The 19,402-nt window shown below is 43.9% G+C and overlaps 1 protein-coding gene across 7 annotated transcripts in view; it reads right to left on the bottom strand.

Annotated features, from left to right (window-relative positions):
* Positions 1-3,564: 3,564 nt before the first annotated feature.
* HUWE1 (HECT, UBA and WWE domain containing E3 ubiquitin protein ligase 1) overlaps positions 3,565-19,402 on the bottom strand; it is a 334,325-nt gene continuing 318,487 nt past the window's right edge. For 6 of the 7 annotated variants that reach the window (XM_068112748.2, XM_068112754.2, XM_068112750.2 and 3 more), the window contains 7 exons: positions 13,884-14,024; positions 13,479-13,766; positions 13,261-13,366; positions 12,652-12,769; positions 12,282-12,463; positions 6,379-6,569; positions 3,565-4,690 (listed from right to left, as the gene is read on the bottom strand). In XM_068112748.2, coding sequence (XP_067968849.2) covers positions 4,588-4,690; positions 6,379-6,569; positions 12,282-12,463; positions 12,652-12,769; positions 13,261-13,366; positions 13,479-13,766; positions 13,884-14,024 — 1,129 coding nt within the window. In that variant the 3' untranslated portion in view covers positions 3,565-4,587. The remainder of the gene's footprint in view (positions 4,691-6,378; positions 6,570-12,281; positions 12,464-12,651; positions 12,770-13,260; positions 13,367-13,478; positions 13,767-13,883; positions 14,025-19,402) is intronic. The other variant, XM_078776065.1, reaches the window with a different exon arrangement.

Below are 19,402 nucleotides of genomic sequence, written 5' to 3'. Positions count from 1 at the left end.
CCATGGCGTGGCTATGTTCAGAGCTGCAAGTCTCAGCTCAGAAAGGACATGTATTGGAACTACATGATGTTTTCAATCGGTACTGCTGCCTGACCAAGGATGCAAACATTGAGATTCCACCATCGTTTCTCAGCCGCAGGGCTTCTTTCACAGAAAAGCTAAAACATCATTTGACGGAGATCTACGAGTTCATCCCTATGCTAGATAGGGCACCCTCGGGAAACAAAACGCTTCTCGTTCCCACAAAATATCGCAATATTCCCATTTCACAGATGGAAGATCAAGACAACGACGAACTATTCACGCCAGTCCATCAACCTGGAGATGACATTTTCCTTTCATTAGTCCACATAGCCCTTAAGATTAGAGGAGACCTCGTGTCACAGCCAGGCCACAAAGGATTCAACGTCAGTGAAGATGATGCAGCTGCATGTATACCAGATTCCCTATATATGTTCCTTCGTCTTCTGTTTGAAGGCCAGTCAGCTCTTGATGGTGACACTGATGAAAATGACGACGAAGTACTTGAGGCAAAAGTTCGGTCAAACGTCCTAAACATTGCACAAGATATTGTATTTGCAGTCAGCCATGGGAAAAAGTGGACCCCAAAGCACATTGGACTTGGAAGTACATTGCACCAGGCAACGAGGTCCAAACATCTGGTGCAACTGTTTAATAGTGCAGGTCATGTCCTCAGCTATGATTCCATCCTACAGGTGGATAATGCTCTGGCAGAGCATACCATCCGGAACATTTTTTTTTTTTTTGTATACAGAGTCGAGGCTCGTGAAAGAGCTAACATTTATCAAAGAAACAAATCAAACAAACAAGCAAACAAAGTATATAAAAAGGGGAGCGGTCGACAAGATAGGGAGAGAAGGGGAGGAAGCACTCAAACACAACATTTGAGAGCAGCGACATCGGGAGATGTGTGGGAGGGAGAGGGCCTGGGGGGAGGCAGGATAGGTATAAAACGCAAGGACACCAAGGACTTCCAGGAAAGAAGACAAAAGTCACCTCAAAAAAGTGGATTTGGGGTGAAATTAGCGGGGGTAGAAAAGATCATGGTTTTGGATTGGGGAAGACAAGAGATGGTGGGGAACAGCCGTTTTAAAGACCTGGAGGGAGGAGTGGGATTGAAGAGAGTGAGGGAGTTTGTTCCAGAGGCGGGAGAAAAGAGGAATGAAGGAGTGAAGGTGAGCAGAGAGTCTTGATTTTGGCAGTTTAACCATAAGAGGGTTGCAGGCAGATCTTGTGTGACCTGTAGGAATATTTGGGGGACAGAGCCCTGAGAGAGCTGGGGGAGCAAGGCCGGAGATACTGAGAATGGTGCAGTCATTCCCCCTAATTTGACACCGGGAAAATTTGTACATTTTTCCGCAGATAACATTGACACCAATGATTCATCGATGGATGGAAAGAACACGTTCCATGCCACTCAGATGGCTGTGTGGCAACGAGGTCCTGCTCCAGACTTCAACTTCCATGATCTTGTACCATCGAAGCATAAATCACTTTCAGTGCCAGATGCCATGAATAACATAATAGAAGCCAATGTCAGGGAAACAACGTACACCAGCGTTTACTGCAGAAATCCAGCCAGAATGGTGCACCGAAGTTGAACATGAAAACGCATCAGCGCAACTGGCGCGAGCTACAGATATGTCTTTCTTCATGAAACGGCAAAATGAAAATCCACAGTTGGGATGGACGCAACACAATCAGTTTTACAGCACGACGGATCCAGAAATGACAACGATTGGCTACTTACCAATTATTCAAGCCCCGGCGCATGAGCTTGACACTATTACTACGGTCATAAAACGCTGCATGCACATCAGCTCAAAGCTAGGTCAAAAGTATGTAGTACTCACGGTAGACCAAGCATTGTATTGCAAATTACTGGAGTTGAAATCTGCGATACCGGAGTTCAAGGAAGTTCTCATCCCTCGCCTTGGTGGTCTTCATATCTCCTTGAACTTTCTCAAAGCTATTGGCCAGCACATGCAGTCGTCGGGGTTAGCAGATATCTGGCCCGAGAGTGGAATTATGGGACCGTCCACCACAGAACACTGTATGGCAGGCAAGTCATATTCTAGAGGAATGCGAGCTCACAAACTAACATTGCAGGCACTTTGGCAAGTGCTTCTACCACAACTTACAAGCTACCTTGAGGAGCATGACGAGCAGCTGAAAAATGAACTGGACAATGCGTCAGATTCGATTGATGATCTTACCGCAATCATTGGATTTTGTCCTCTGGCGGGGTGCCAGCAGCTTGTATTTGCTTGGTATCAACTTAGTTTGAATTATCCATGCTGAAAGTGTTTTCAAAAGACCAAATACCTACTCTGCTAACATAGTTTTAACCTAAAGCATGAAATAACAAAATTTGACATCAAATATGTGCGATTTTGGCGGCCATTTTGAATTGCGATTTTGAGCCACTATAAAGCATTTGCCAGCTTGGCAACAACCGGATTCGGATTCAGCATACCCAAATTATGTTAAAAACACTTGTTACCAACTTTTAACAAGAAATGCCTCAAGGAGTTACAAATGCTGACTTTTCCTCCTGTCTACAATATCAGTTTGAATGTCTCTTTCAATATGTCGCCAGCCATAATATCGATTAGACGGATTAAATGAAAAAAGGCCATGTGTAAGCTTCTCGGTACATTTTGGGGTAAAAGTTGTGAAGTTAAAGTAAAAGAGCTGCATGTATATACATGATGTATAAATGCTTGTTCAAATATTTGTCCAAAAATGGCAATTTGGTGGCCATTTTGTTTATGCTAATAAGGTCAAAAACTCAGAATTCGGCTTGGGAACCGGATCAATCGAATTCAGCATACCATAATTATGTTCAAAAGTAAGGTTCCCAACTTTTACCCAAAAATGCACCTGACATTCACATTTCTCAGAAATCCGTCTAGTCTAGATGTCATCATTATCCTGTTTTTGTTCCCCATTGGGAGTACTTGACAACGTGCCAAGTTTCAAATTTTTCCATTTAGCGGTTTCCCAGAAATATATATTTTAATTATTTGTGTTTAATCCAAGATGGCTGCCAGCCCACCCATCGCCCCCTACTCCCTAACTTCCCCTCTCCACTTGTCTTCTCAATCTATCTCCCTTCTTTTTCTTCATCTTTTGTTGTCCTCTCCACCAACACGTCCATCACTGGTCCACAAGTTAGCACAGTAACAATTTTTATGTAACATAACCTTTGACCTCTTGACCCCCAAAATCTAGAGAGTTTATATTTGCATTAAATATAGTTGTATCAAGTCTGGTGAAATCCCATCACTTGTTCACAAGTTAGCTTGGTCACAGAATTTTTACTTAACGGGACCTCTGACCCTAAAATCGAATCGGTTAATCTTTACGTCATTCTACATACGTGTAACAAGTTTAACTTGGATCCCTCCAGCCGTTCTAAAGTTATCGCGGTAATGAAAACTCATTACGGACGGACAACACAAAAACATAATGCCTTTGACGACTTCGCCGGCGAAGGCATAAAAACGGATATCCGAGAATAAAAAACGCAAGAAGATTAAATAGCTTCTCATCCTTTTAATTACTTTAAATTTATTTTTAAACTGCACTTGGAAAAAATAACAAATTCGTTAAACAAAACTGTAGCAATGTGCGAACATTTTAAACCATTTTAAACGCAAAAGCCAGATACAGCCCAAATTATGTCTTCACCACTGCATTACAAAAACGAAAAAAAAAAAAAAGCGAATTGCTGCACTCATCTTTTGCAGAACAAACTGCAAGATCCACCCAAAAACAAACAGATCAATTTGTGAATAAATAGCAATGTGTATGACTGCCGATTTTCTCTTATCTTACAGCTCTGCTCATTTCAGCAACACAAAAAGTAAATTCATGACATGTTGCAACACGAAGGACAAAAAAACAAACAAAAAAAAAAACCAGCGGCAGCCAGCCAGACATTAGTTCCACTGCCTGGTTGCCATTTACAGATCTGCCACACACTCGGATCTCCACATCCCCTGCAGATGTTCACACAAACCTCACGGCATGTAGGTCATATACATTTTAAACCTACATCTCCACGAATAACATTTATGTACACTTCTTCAGTCGTTGGGTTTCAGAAGAAAAAGAATACAGGCAAGCCAAAGTGTCGGCCCCACAACAAGATAGTTCTGTTGAAGGGACATGAAGAGACGCAAAGCAAGAAATTCCTGAAAATACAAACATCACTTCTGCTCTTCTCTCCACTCTTACCAACAACAGCTTTTGGCAGAAGAGGAAGTCACGCACAAAATGAGCACAAAGAGGCGATTTACATGCAGAGGGCAGCTGTCTCTGTTAAATCCCTTTCTTTGCCCTTTTAATGTGAAGCACAGAGCAGATTCCGTCCCAACACAACCGACAGCCGTCAAAGGAAGAAGACAGGAGCCTGGCATTTGTCCTGCAGCAGAACTGTGTACAACAGCACTGTGTACAACAGCACGTGTAGACGCTTCATCCCATTGTTCACCATCCTTTCGCCAGGGAAGGGGTGCATACAGGATGTGGGGATATGATGCAAAGGCAGCGTATTGGCATCTAAGCCAGGCCAAAGCCCTCTGAACACTCCTGAATTGCAAGCAGCAGCATACGTCTCAACTTGTCATGTGTCTCATATGCAGGCAAGTCCAGCTGGTTAAAACTGCAAAAGAGAGAGAGAGAGAGAAAAAAATAACTCAAAAGATTGCAATTTTTACTGAGAGATGTTGGCACTTTACTGCACAAGTACAAGAAAATTCTGCGCCTCACACCATGACAGACCATCTCCTCCAGATCAGCTACCATCGTCCTACGCCAAGTTGTTTTTGGCCTGCCTGGTTTCCTCCTTCCTGGCAGTGTCCATCCCAAAGCAACATTGGGGATTCAGTCAGGGGACATTCTAAGCACGTGGCCGAGCCATTGGAGGCGGCGACACTTAATTTCAAGGGCAATGCTGTGGCAACAGGTTTTTTCATGTAAGTCTTTGTTGGATATCTTATGAGGCCAGAAGATGCGGCAGATTTTCCTAAGTCATCCATTGTGGAAAGATTCCACCGTGGTCATATCTGACTTAATTACCCGCAAGCATTCAGAGCAATACAGAATTATTATTTTTTTGTATACAAGATCAAGGCTCATGAAAGAGCTAACATTAATCACACAAAAAGTCAAACCTACACAAACAAACACATAAAACACAAAATATGGGGAGCGGTAGATGGGGAGAGAGGGTGAAGGACACAAAGACTTGACATTGCTGTTATAAAGTTTTATCTTTGTTTTCAAGATACAAGATAAATTTTACTAGATTTTGTTTTTGCAGAAGGGAGAAGCGTGTGAGTGTTGCTTGCTGTGTGAGTGTTGCTTGCTGTGTGAGTGTTGCTTGAGTATATCACTTCGGTTGCTTGCTTGTATCAACAGGGAATAATAGGAACTCAACACCTCTGTCTCATCCTCGGATATTTCTCACATTTCCTGTATTTCCGGGAGTCCGATTTGTATCCAGGAACAATAGTTAACAATTTACAAATTGCCACTTTCATTTATATGCTGAAAATTACGGTAAAAAAGACCAATTCGCTTACAGATTTCACACTAGCAACAGCAGGTTAAAAGTAGAACACTGCAGATTTGGTCACCACAACTCCAGAAGGATATAGATGTCATGGGGTGGGTTCAGCACAGGGCTACTAGATTGATTCTGGGGCGAACTAGACTCAGCTACGAGGAACGGCTGAAGGCGACAAAGCTTTATACATTAGAAAGGAGGCAGTTACGAGGAGATTTGATAGAGATGTTAAAGATAATGAAGGGTACAGACAAAATAAGGACTATAGCCAAATAAGGATTTTGGACTATAGCCAAAAGCTTGCTTGTGCATTATATCTAAGATACTGGTTTTACAATTATTTCAAATTACACCACTGATGTTTCGTTGCAAACCTTTGCCACACGGTTGCTATCATTGTGTAAACACGTTTGCCAACTAGGACGGCACTCTTTGACATTGCGACGTCGACCAATATGCCTACGCCCACATGATATCATCATAATACTTGTACCAAGTTTGATTGAAATCCCTTCAGCTGTTCTCAAGTATCACATTTTTACCTGACAGACTCTGACCTTTGACATATTGATGCCAAAATTAAATCAGTTCGTCTTTGCATCATCATAAATACTGATATCAAGTTTAACTTGGATCCCTTCAACCATTCTTATGTTATCCCGGTAATGAAAACCTATCACAGATGGACAACCTGAAAACAATGCATTTGGCAACTTCATTATTGGAGGCATAAAAAGTAGCAGGTATTTAGTAAATATGGTTTGGCTTTTAAGTGGTTATACCAGGTGTGCGCTGAAGGAAGTCGATCCGTAGAGCGGTCATCCCGATGGATCTGAAACTTTTGGATTCCGTTCATGCCTTCGAGAGCAGCGAAGCCCTGTAATGGAACCTTTGATGTGCCAGTGACAAACTGCAAAAACTTGGCTCTTTCGGCCTGATCAAAGGAACGCAGTGCACGCCAAAACCACTGGATCTAACAAAAAAACAAAAAACAGAATGCAAGTTCTCATTAGTATACACTCATTTGTCAGTTGAAGTCTGTGAACTCGTGTAACCAAATCAACACAAAATATGACCTTAAAAACAAAACAGATGCACAAATGGTAATAACTAGAAGAGATTTTAGCACACACACCGCTTTATCAAAGAACAACCCTTTCAAACCCCTGATAACCATACCTGGTTCTCAACTACTTCATATTACTCATTGGTTCCATCAAACATTGAGTTGCAGCTGTTCAACCCACAATGAAATTGTCTTTTGCACAGTCCAGGGACAGAAGTTTGCTTTGTAAGGGCCACAAAACATCAATGAAAGCAGCTCAAATCTTTCGCAAATTTGAAATTGAACCTAAACAAGCTAGGCCATGATGGATTGTGTGCAGACATTCCAGACACTCTTGAGACGCACATCAACTACCAACCAAATGATACATTACAAAAAAACATTGATTTTTAAGCAGTTTAGTCTTTCTTCATCAATCAAACTTTGAAACACTTCAACATGCAAGCAGTCTCTTTCAATCATGATATTGTCATTACTTTGATACAATCCCAAGGTCACTGTTCGACAATTGCCGACTACAACTTACAGTCACGTGAAAAAGTAAGTACACCCTATGTAAAGTTTTGACTTTTTCAACATATTTCAACATAAAGCTATTTGATCTTCATTTCAACAATATTGATAGATAAAGGTGATATAATATAACAAATATCATGAAACATTTACATTTTGTAGTCCATTGTATAATTTAATTAAACATAAATGCAAATTTCGCATGTGGAAAAAGTAAGTACACCCCTACATTTATCACTACTTCAAATACCTAAAATTAGAATCAGGTGCACCAGCTCAGGTGCAAATGATTAGAACATCGTTAGAGAAGATCTTGGAGGAACCTGTCTTATTTAAACCTCAGACATTTAGTTTGGTTTGCTCTTTGTTGTTGGTGTGTGGCATCATCATGCCTAGATCAAAAGAGCTCTCTGAGGCCTTCAGAAAGAAGGTTATAGATGCCTACGAGTCTGGGAAGGGATTTAAAAAGATCTCCAAACAATTTGAAATCAATCATTCGACTGTCCAGAAGATCATCTACAAGTGGAGAAGATTCCAAACAACTGCCAACTTGTTCAGGCCAGGCCACCCCAGCAAGTTCAGCCCGAGAACAGACCAGACCGCAAGATGCTGAAAGAGGTCTCTAAGAACCCCAGAATATCATCACGGGACCTACAGGTAGCTCTTGCCACTGTTGATGTCAAAGTGCACGAGTCTACCATTAGAAAGAGGCTGCACAAATTTGATCTACATGAGAGGTGTGCCAGGAGGAAACCTTTGCTGTCCAGAAAGAACATCAGGGCAAGACTAAAGTTTGCCAATGAACACCTAGGCAAAGACCAGCACTTCTGGAACAATGTGCTCTGGACAGATGAGTCAAAGGTAGGGCTATTTGGCCACAGTACCAGAAGACAGCATTTGACCACAAGAACCTGATACCAACTGTAAAGCATGGTGGTGGAAATATTATGGTTTGGGGCAGCTTTGCTGCATCAGGGCCTGGGCATCTCACCATCATATAATCCACTATAAATTCTATGTTGTACCAGAGGGTGGGTGCTTGAGGATAATGTGAGGCCATCTGTCAGAAAGTTGAAGCTCAACCGAAGGTGGACCTTGCAACATGACAATGACCCGAAACATACCCGTAAATCCACCAAGGAATGGCTGAAAAGAAAGAAATGGAGGGTTCTGGAATTGCCAAGTCAAAGCCCGGATCTAAATCCCATCGAGATATTGTGGGGGGATTTGAAACGAGCTGTGCATGCAAGAAACCCCTCAAACATCGCACAGCTGAAAGAATTCTGCAAGGAGGAGTGGGCAAAAATTTCTCCCAGTCGATGTCAGAGACTGGTAGACAGTTATAAGAAATGCCTACTTGAGGTTGTTTCTGCCAAAGGGGGCAATACCACCTATTAGAGCCAAGGGTGTACTTACGTTTTCCACATGCGAAATTTGCATTTATGTTTATTTAAATTATACAATGGACTACAAAATGTAAATGTTTCATGATATTTGTTATATTATATCACCTTTATCTATCAATATTGTTGAAATGAAGATCAAATAGCTGTATGTTGAAATATATTGAAAAAGTCAAAACTTTACATGGGGTGTACTTACTTTTTCACGTGACTATGTTTATATATTTGGAGTTGATGTTGAGGCAATGTTAAGCTTGTATAGCAGCATTTGTGTCCACACTGTAGAAATATACTTCGGATCTTCATAATAAATGATTGGCAAAAGGGCAAACTACATTCTGTCGACCTTTTCAAATGCTGATTTATCATCTAAAAGGGATCCAAAGTTGGGTAAATCTCCAAAACCTTTTGCTCCCACAAGTTGTTTGTTGTCCAGTTCAATCAATTGTTGATTAATTGATACGTTTGTAAGCAATTTGGAGCATTTTAAGCACAGGAGTCTGGGATTCTACAGGTACATCTCCACTCCATTTTTGTGGATTAGTACCAGCTTTCTCCAGCTTCAGATTTTCTTTTCAGATACTTTGTAAATAGTTTGCCAATTTAATGTGGAACATTCAACCAGCATATTTGCATATCTATCTATAATTCCAGCAATCTCTGTGTGTATGTCTGTGTGTCTGTGTGTCTGTGTGTCTGTGTGTCTGTGTGTTTGTCTGTGACCGCTGTTTCTCGACAACCACGGGTCCGATATACTTGAAACTTGCCAGGTATATTGCTGGGGACCCGAGGATGTGCCTTTTCAAGGTTTGTAATTAATCGGACAAGTACCTACCGAGCTATGTCCAAAAAACGCTTCAACCAATCAGAGAGCAGCGAGCTATCACGTGTGCCGAACCGTTAATGCAATGCAAGCGTTAATGCGTTAATGCAAGGCTTTTCTTTTTTTCCCTCTTCTCTTTCTACTTTTCCTTGCGATTAAATTGCAAACAGCCAAAATACGTTGGCGCTAATTGAATAATTGGCCATTAACACTAAAATAATCGTAACTGCGATATGCCAACTTCCGGACAGTGCAGCCTTCCCTGTTGTTGTTGTTTGCAGCAGCTGTTTGCAGCAAGGCAAGGCTTTTCTTTTTTTCCCTCTTCTCTTTCTACTTTGCCTTGCGATTAAATTGCAAACAGCCAAAATACGTTGGCGCTAATTGAATAATTGGGCATTATGTTTTACAACTAATAAAAACGAATTTGCGATTCATTCGCTTTCCTGCGCGTTTGTGTACGCGATGGCGATTTCTTTACCAAACTCCGGAAGCCGTTCGCTTTGGACCGAACCATTGCATGTAAATAGAGGGGGGGGATTGTCACCACTCGCAAGCCGTTCGCTTTGGACCAAACCATTTCATGTAAATAGGGGGGGGGATATAATTTTAGATATATATATAGTACGGGCATGCCCTAGTATGAGTAATAACAATATAATCTGCTAAAAGTGCATTTGTGCAAACAACGTCAAGGCTCATGGAAAAGCCTGAACAAAGAACAGGGGGAAAAAACACACCACCAACAACAGGGTAGAGGAACATTTGTAGGAAGAATAGGTAGGGGGACGAATGATAGCATGGCGATAGAGAAGAGGACTTGGAGTAAACAAACTGGATGCAAGCTCAAACACAGCAAGAAGAGGGCTAAGGAGGAAACGAAAAAAAAGATGGATGAGCAATGGAACAAAAAAAAAAAAAAAAAGGGGTGAGTGGAGGAAAAAACAACAATAACCGGTAAAGTAATGGGTGGGCTTGGGGAAGATTCATGAGGGTAAAAATATATCTAGTATAGATGGAAGGGGGATGGATGACCTGAGGTGGTGAACAACTAGCTCAAAGCCGTGGAGGGGAGAATGGGATTGCACAGACCAAGAAAGTTGGTTCCACAACCACAGAGAGAAGAGGAAAAAATAAATGGGTCAAGATGAGCAGTGAGCCTGGGTTTTTGGAATTTCACTGGAAGTGGGTTTCTGACAGACTACGTGCACCCTGCAGAAACCAGGGGAGGGTCAGAGAATGCAAGACCAGAGAGGAGGTGGGAAGAGACAACAGGAATACCAGCAGTCTGATGCAGGAGGAACAGGGCCAGAGATTCAGCTTCATCACAGGCCTTTCCCTTTTTCATGCAAGATTGCTTGTTTTTTTGCATTACAAATACCAGTAAAATTGGGAGTTATTTGACACTAGATGATGCAATCTGTTTTGATAATGGCTGCATTCACTTTTTGGGCAAAATCTCAGTCTTGTCAACTCCACTTGGAGGTTTCCACAGTTCTGTTCTTTATATATTCTAAAATTACTTTCATGTTGGTTTCTTTAATCTCTTTCTGAAAAAGTGTATGCAATTCATTCTTCTTTATTTTAAACTCCAAATCATTCCAAATTAAAAGGGCACTGTGAGAAACGGTTTTGCATCGTCACATCTGTTGTGAGAGGAAGAGAAGGAGAAGGAGAAGGATGAAAGAAAGCGAAGGAAGCTGGAAGAAAGTGAAGGAGGCTGAAAGAAAGCAAAGGACGCTGAAAGAAAGCAAAGGAGGATGAAAGAAAGCAAAGGAGGATGAAAGAAAGCAAAGGCAGATGAAAGAAAGCAAAGGAGGATGAAAGAAAGCAAAGGCAGATGAAAGAAAGCAAAGGAGGATGAAAGAAAGCAAAGGAGGATGAAAAAAAGCAAAGGAGGATGAAAGAAAGCAAAGGAGGATGAAAGAAAGCAAAGGAGGATGAAAGAAAGCAAAGGATGCTGGAAGAAAGCAAAGGAGGATTAAAGAAAGCAAAGGCAGATGAAAGAAAGCAAAGGAGGGTGAAAGAAAGCAAAGGATGCTGGAAGAAAGCAAAGGAGGATGAAAGAAAGCAAAGGAGGATGAAAGAAAGCAAAGGAGGATGAAAGAAAGCAAAGGAGGATGAAAGAAAGCAAAGGAGGATGAAAGAAAGCAAAGGAGGATGAAAGAAAGCAAAGGAGGATGAAAGAAAGCAAAGGAGGATGAAAGAAAGCAAAGGAGGATGAAAGAAAGCAAAGGAGAATGAAAGAAAGCAAAGGAGGATGAAAGAAAGCAAAGGAGGATGAAAGAAAGCAAAGGATGCTGGAAGAAAGCAAAGGAGGATGAAAGAAAGCAAAGGTGGATGAAAGAAAGCAAAGGAGGATGAAAGAAAGCAAAGGAGGATGAAAGAAAGCAAAGGAGGATGAAAGAAAGCAAAGGAGGATGAAAGAAAGCAAAAGAGGATGAAAGAAAGCAAAGGAGGGTGAAAGAAGGCAAATGAGGATGAAAGACAGCAAAAGAGACTGAACAAAAGCAAAGGAGGATGAAAGAAAGCAAAGGAGGATGAATGAAAGCAAAGGAGGATGAAAAAAAGCAAAGGAGGAGGAAAGAAAGCAAAGGATGATGAGAGAAAGCAAATCAAGTGAGATAGGAGGTCGAGGGCAAGGACATGTAATGAGCGACCTTATTTAAGGGCTGAAAGGAAGTGAGATTGGACAAAGGCAGAAAACGATGCATAAGAAAGAAAAACAAGGGACAAAATAACTGAGGTGGGAGGTGTGGGGGAAGGTGAAAAGCTCAACTTTAGAGGGGATGCAAAGAGTGCACAAATGTAAAACCATGGTGAATCAATTGTCTTAACCCAATGCTCTCTCAGCCGAGCAAATTTCAACTGTGCCCACCACACCTGCAATGAGTTGGGCTGGTACTTGTGGTACTCTGTGTTTGCTTTAAGGTCATCAATGTCGATAATGGGCAAGCCAGAAATAAGGAGCTCTAACTCCTGCTCTGTAAAGATGGAGATGAGACGTTTGGGGATTATCTCATAGAATCCCTCAAGAAACGCAGCCAGTTGCTTCCTGATAGCTCCTGCATTACAAAATAAGAGACAAAGCATTTAGGGAATCAGTCACAAGCAGCAGCACATAGACTATAAATATATGAAACCAAGTTAAGTGTTAAAAATAAAATTATAATAAAAAAAATCAAGCAGGAAACCAAAATGGTTTTGGTTTTCAAGCATAAACTGCCCAAAATTACTCAATGTTCACACCGACCTGTCATTTTCATCTGGCAGACGAGATGAACGTACTCTCGTTTGTTGTCTTCCGTCACAGTCACATTACGTCCATTAGTCTTGAGATCCCGCACCTCACACACACCAAACTCCTCCACCTGAAAAAAGAAAAAAAAGGAAGCAATGACAGTAAAATTCTCATCAGCAAAATCCTTCAACTAGTCACACCAAACATTATATACCCTCCGCCAATTTTTTTTTTTTTTTTTAATCAGTGCTGGGGATTGGGGAATAAATGATCCACCACGCAGTAACCTGGGTTGCCCCGTGATTTCAAAGGATTTTCCTATCATGCGAACCTGGGTTACACTCCCCCTAAAATAGATGAATTAATTATGTAAAATGATTAAAAATCACGGGGCAACCCGGGTTACCGCGTGGTGTCTCAAATAACAAGGACAGTACTGTACAAGATGTTGAAATAGAACAAAGCATTATATTAAATAGCTAGTACATAAAACAAATCAATTAGAAGACCTCAAAATGGCTGCCTGGACTTGCAATTCCAATTTCAGCAGATTAGTGTGGCCACAAAGGTAGAAAAGGATTTGGGACGCGGGTGTATATACAAGCAAACCCTAATCCGTGCCTCAGTGCTGAAAGGTAGGTCATAACCAAGCGTAGAGACGTCATTCTCAAGGAGATAAACAAGGCCTTGGTAGAAGGGATAGTCTTCACTCTCCATGTCTGTGTACCTGTGTGCAAGCATGGTAGGTTTGTAAAGTTAAAAGCGATTCTGAACCCTACACATATCAAACAGGCTGAATCAAATGCACACAGTCAAATCAAAATGGGGAATGAACCCACCGAACAGGTTTGCCAAGGATGTGCTTGTAGAAGGAACGAGTGAAGTAGCACTCAAGAAGGCGGTTGTCATATACAGCTTTTGCCACAATGCGCCCTACAAACTTGAAGTAGCTCAGATGGTTTGAGTTAAAGTGTGATGATGGGTTGATGGTGTAGGTAACCCGGTCACCGGGTGAAGTGCGGAACAAGGCATACATGGGATTGAACATCTCGCGTGAAATTATAGTGTACCACTCACGCAGCAACCCACCAGCATCCTGCCCCTCCTCACCTTCAAACACAATATAGCTGTACACAGAAATGGAACACAAATGAATCACCCAAACATAACAACTGCACAATACAATGATATCCAAAAGTCAACATCAAACCCTTTAACCCTCTATTCCAAATGATGGTACTAACAGGCGGTTCTTTAACTCCTCAGGAGTTCGGCGATGAAGCTCACGGTACGAATCTTCAAATACGTGGTCTCTTCGAACATGTACTGCAAGATCTTCCCGCCGGATACCTTCATCCATTCGCTCTAGCTCTTGGCGGAAGTATCTGTGCCAATAAACCCACCCCCAAAAAAGTCTGAGTTGGCCTGTTTGATGTTCTCAACTCAAGTCAAATAACACTGTGGTCCAGACTTGAATCTCATATACTGTTGATTTGTACCTTACAACGACACTAGTTGGTCCTTCAAAGACACACAAGGAAAAGTACGTGGGTATTAACAGCATATCGTTGTAGTGACAACAACAACAACAACAACAACAACAACAACAAAAAAATTGTGGTCAAGGAGTCTTCAAAATAATCTGATTTTAACACTTAAAAAATACAACGATACAATGGTTCATAATCGATGAATAAAATGTCAATTAAAAGTATTATTCCATACAAGTATTTAAAAACAACAAAATAATTGTTAACATTTTTGGTAATAAGAGATTAAGAGGAGGAAAAGCCAGTGAGTAGCAGAGGTTTCAGTTTCCATTCCTACCATTCAGTTTCTATTCCTACCAAACCTACCATTCAGAAAAGCCAGTTTCCATTCACCCTCCAGAAATATGACAAAATATATTGTTGTGGTTTTGGAATAAAGGATAATTCCCCCTCGTAGGTAGACGCACCACAACATGAAGCCTCGCGATAGTTCAGTTATTTCTAGGTGAATGTAAGCGTAGTCCTTTCCTGTGTTAGTTTTGCGTTGAGCAGGCCTGTGAGTAGGGCGGTTCTTTTGGCGATAGCATGCCACGTGGCAGGCCTGAACAGGTCTGGCGAGGCCGAAGGGAGGCGCTGCAGGAGGGAGTGGTCGGTCAGCACGAGCCGCCAATCAGGGCTCGAGGGGAGTGGCTAACTACGACGACGATGAGAGGTGGGGTTTTGGAACATTCGAGTATGGCCGGGGCGGAGCCATATAACCCTGCTCCGAGCCCCCCCACCTCAGGTCAGTCAGAGTCGTGTGCACGTCAGTCAGTTCCAGGTGAGACAAGAGATCAGTTCCCTGTGAGACGAGAGTGGAGTTAATAATAATAATAATAATGCATTTATTTTATATAGCGCTTTTCAGGAAGCCCAAAGACGCTTTGACAGAGTGCAAAACATAACGCATAGCAAAACATAAAGACAATTGCAAAAAAAAGAAGAATCAATAGGGAAATATTCAAAGCACAAAGGAGGGAGAAGGAGAGGAGATAGTCAGGGGTTAGATGCTGTGGGTTAAATGTTGAATGCAGTGTTGAACAGGTGGGTCTTGAGTGATGTTTTGAATGTGGTGAGTGAGGAGGAGTCTCTGATGGTGTGAGGTAGCGAGTTCCAGAGGGTGGGAGCAGCGATGGAGAAGGCCCTGTCCCCCCAGGATCTAAATTTGGTCCGGATGGGGGGGGTCAGGAGGTTGGTACCAGCAGAGCGGAGGTTGCGGGTGGGAGTGTGTCTGGAGAGGAGGTCAGCCAGGTAGGATGGGGCCAGGTTATGGAGGGCTTTGTAGGTCAAGAGGAGGATTTTGTACTGGATTCTCTGGGAGATGGGGAGCCAGTGAAGCTTGTAAAGGACGGGGGTGATGTGGTCACGGGTCCGGGAATGGGTGAGTAGACGGGCAGCGGAGTTCTGAATGTATTGGAGTTTATTGGTGATTGTTGAGGGTGAACCATAAAGGAGGCTATTGCAGTAGTCCAGACGGGAAGTGATGAAGGCGTGGATGAGGGTTTCTGCAGCCACAGAGGAGAGGGATGGACGGAGACGGGCGATGTTTTTCAGGTGGAAGAAGGCTGTCTTTGTGATCTGTTTAGTGTATTTGTCGAAGGAGAGGGTTTGGTCAAAGATGATGCCAAGATTCCGGATGTGAGGGGAGGTGGACACTGGGAAACCGTCGATGTTGAGGGCAAAGTTATGGGTGGACTTGGTGAGCGTTTTTGGGCCAATGATGATTATTTCAGATTTATCACAGTTAAGTTTGAGGAAGTTGATTTGAAGCCAGGATTTTATTTCAGTGATGCAGTTTGTCAGGATAGAGTGGGTGGCGGTGGAGATGGACTTGGTGGAGATGAAAAGCTGGATGTCATCGGCGAAGCAGTGGAATTGGAGACCATGACGGCGGATTAAGTGACCGAGGGGGGACAGGTAAAGGATAAAGAGGAGGGGGCCAAGAACTGAACCTTGGGGGACACCTTGGGGGAGGGGAGCAGTGGGGGATTTGCAGTTATTGATGGAGATGAACTGACGTCTGTCAGAGAGGTATGATTTAATCCAAGAGAGGGCAGTGCCGGTAATGTTAAAGGTGGTTTCAAGTCGGGTGAGGAGGATGGTGTGATCGATGGTGTCAAAGGCAGCGCTGAGGTCGAGGAGGATGAGAATGTTGAGGTTGCCAGCATCAGAGGAGAGGAGAAGGTCGTTGGTGATTTTGAGGAGAGCAGTTTCAGTACTGTGGTTGGACCGGAATCCGGATTGGAATGTTTCATACAGGTTATTGGCAGAGAGGTGATGCTTGAGTTGAGTGGCTACAGCGCGTTCCAAAACCTTTGACAGAAAGGGTAGGTTGGAGATGGGTCTGAAGTTATTTAGGGTGTCAGGGTTTAGTCCAGGTTTTTTCAGAATGGGGGTAACAGCAGCAATTTTGAGGGATGGTGGGACGATGCCTGTAGACAGGGAGGAGTTTATTGTTGCAATGATAAGTGGAGAAAGAGCAGGAAGGGAGGCCTTGACAAAGCTGGAGGGGATGGGGTCAAGAGTGCAGGTGGCAGTTTTCATTCCGATGAGGAGTTCAGAGAGGTCAGTAGGGGAGACTGGGGAGAATTGAGACAGGGGATGGCAGGATAAGGGGGGGCAGGTGGTTTGAGGGGGAGCGGGTGCGGCGGTGGTCAAGCTGTTGTAGATGTTTTCAATTTTGCGTTGGAAGAATGAAAGGAAGGAGATGCAGTTGTCTATTGTGAATGACTGGGTGGTGGTGTTCAGGGGGCTGAGGAGTTTGTTTATTGTAGAGAAGAGTGCTTTTGGGTTTCCGGAGCCAGAGTGGATAATTTGAGAGTAGTAGGCGGAGCGGGCGCGGGAGAGGGCATCTTTATAGTGTTGTATGTGGTCCTTGTAGGCCTGGGAGTGAACTGTGAGACCTGTTTTATTGCGGAGTCTTTCAAGTTGGCGAGCACGAGTTTTCATTAGGCGGAGCTCAGGGGTAAACCAGGGAGCAGAATGGGTGAAAGAAACTGTTTTGGTTTTTATAGGCGCAATTTGGTCAAGGCAGGAAGAGAGAGTGTGGTTGTAGTAGTCAGTGAGGTCAGAAGGGGTGTGGAGGTCAACGAAGGGAGAAGTGGACATTTTTTCAGAGAGGGTCGATGAGAATGAGGCAGGTGAAAAAGCGTTTAGCTTACGGAAGTTGATAGTGCGATAATGCCTTGGTGCTGGGGTGGGGATGTTGATGGTCAGAGTGATGGCTAGGTGGTCAGAGAGAGTGAGGTCGGAGCCAGAGAGATGGTGCAAAATTAGTCCAGTAGAGCAGACAAGGTCCAAAATGTGACCACGGTTATGGGTAGGAAAGTTGACATGTTGAGTGAGGTTAAAGCAGGTGAGTAAATCAGTGAAGTCAGTGGTTAGCGTGGAGTCAGTGGAGTCCATGTGGATATTGAAATCACCAAGGAGGAGGATTGAGGGGGAGAGGGAACATAGATGGGTCAGAAAGTAGGAGAAGTCAGACAGGAATGATGGGTGTGGTTTGGGAGGGCGGTAGACAACAGCCATGACTGACTGTGTGTGACCAGAGAGTTTAAAAGCCAGGTGTTCAAATGATGGAGCAGATGAGATGGAGATGAGGTTGGTCTTGATGTCTTGTCGGTGAATAACGGCAATTCCACCACCTCGGCCCTCCGAGCGTGGTTTATTGATGTAAGAATATCCATTGGGTGTGGTGAGGTTGAGCGTGTAGTAGTCCAGTGGTTGTTGCCAGGTCTCAGTGAGACAGAGAAAGTCCAGTTTATTTTCCAGGATGTAGTCGTTCAGGATGAGGCATTTGTTGTTGAGGGACCGGGTATTGAACAGGGTGAGCTTGATGTTGTTTTGTACGGCGGGTATGAATCCAGGTGATTTGGCCAGGGTTCGCAGACAGGAGGTGCGATTTTGTGCGTTGTTGTGACCAGGTGTGTTGGGACGATGAGTGGGAGTGCGCTGAGCCGACCAGAGGATGGGGATGGAGTGACCTGATTGTAAATAAACAAACTTACGACCGGAGCCACGGTGAATGTACCTGGGTCGACGCAGGAGTCCATTCGATCTGATTGCAGAGATGCATGATGGGGTGGAGCGGGTTTTAAGCAGGAGAAGCCTTGCGGCAGAGTACCGCAGAGCCATGCCAGCAGGAGCGAAGGCAAAGCGAGCACGCGGCCAAGGGTGAGGAGGCGAAACAATCGACACAACCAACGGGAGTGGGCCCGAGGAAACAGCGATGGAGCCGAGCAGGTGAAGCCCGGAGCAGCAGAGCAGAGCCGGGACCGCGCAGAGGAAGACTCAATGGCCATAAATCCGCCACGACCACCAGGAAAGCAAGACACGGACAATGGTCCAGTCAGAGAAGCGGCGAGCAAACGACGCCAGCGTCCTCTCACGACCGGACCGGAAAACGGAAGTGAGTTGAGAACGTGCCGCAGACCGAGTGCATTGAATTGCCGGTGATCGAGATTGTACACGAACTTTCCCCGAGCCCTGTGCCCTGCGCTGTATTAATCGCGCGCTCGAGAGGACGACCCGTGCCGGGCCACAGACGCGCGATCTCCTCCTGCCTGCCTTCGCCTGTATACGTGCCGTGAACATCAGAGAGCCACGCCTGGCGAGCTGCCCCGGAGCAACCGACGGCAAAGCGCATTTGGCACGCGAACTTCTTCTCTTCTTCTCCCCGTGTGCGTGAGTGGGCCCTGTGTCTGGGACCCAGTTTCGATCAATTAAGCTTCTGCTCTGTGTCCACTTTCCTTCATCCTGATCATTGTAAATAATAATAAACTGTGTTATTCCTTTGATTTGACCGTTCTCGTCCATCAATGTCTTCCATCAATTGGCTTCGCATGGTACGAATAGAACCGCTCGAATCGAGTTCCATAAAAGTAACGGCACGAGTCACATGGTACGCATACCACTCGGCGTACTCGATTAAGCGTGGCTTGTGTGCGGTTCGGTCCCCGCTTTCGTGGCAGCGTGGGTTAAAGGTACGTGCGACGTTGACCCGATACCCTTTTTCACGTTTGCTCCGGAAGTGGCGATTCGGCCTCATGGACCCGAAGACCCAGGGGGAGAAAAGGGGTTTAATCCCCCCTGTGTAACGGGAACGGGCTTCAGGAGATCCGCAACAATATTTACCCTCGCTACAGAAGAGGGTATTGCATTTGGGTCTGTTTGTTTGTCTGTCTGTCTGCACATAGCGTGCTAACAGAACACAAACACCATCTGGTGGCAGCGAA

This window comes from Myxine glutinosa, chromosome 4 (assembly GCF_964187855.1).
Source record: "Myxine glutinosa chromosome 4, kmMyxGlut1.1, whole genome shotgun sequence".
In the NCBI taxonomy this organism is placed as follows: Eukaryota; Metazoa; Chordata; class Myxini; order Myxiniformes; family Myxinidae; genus Myxine; species Myxine glutinosa.
This window is presented reverse-complemented; position numbering and strand designations above follow the sequence as displayed.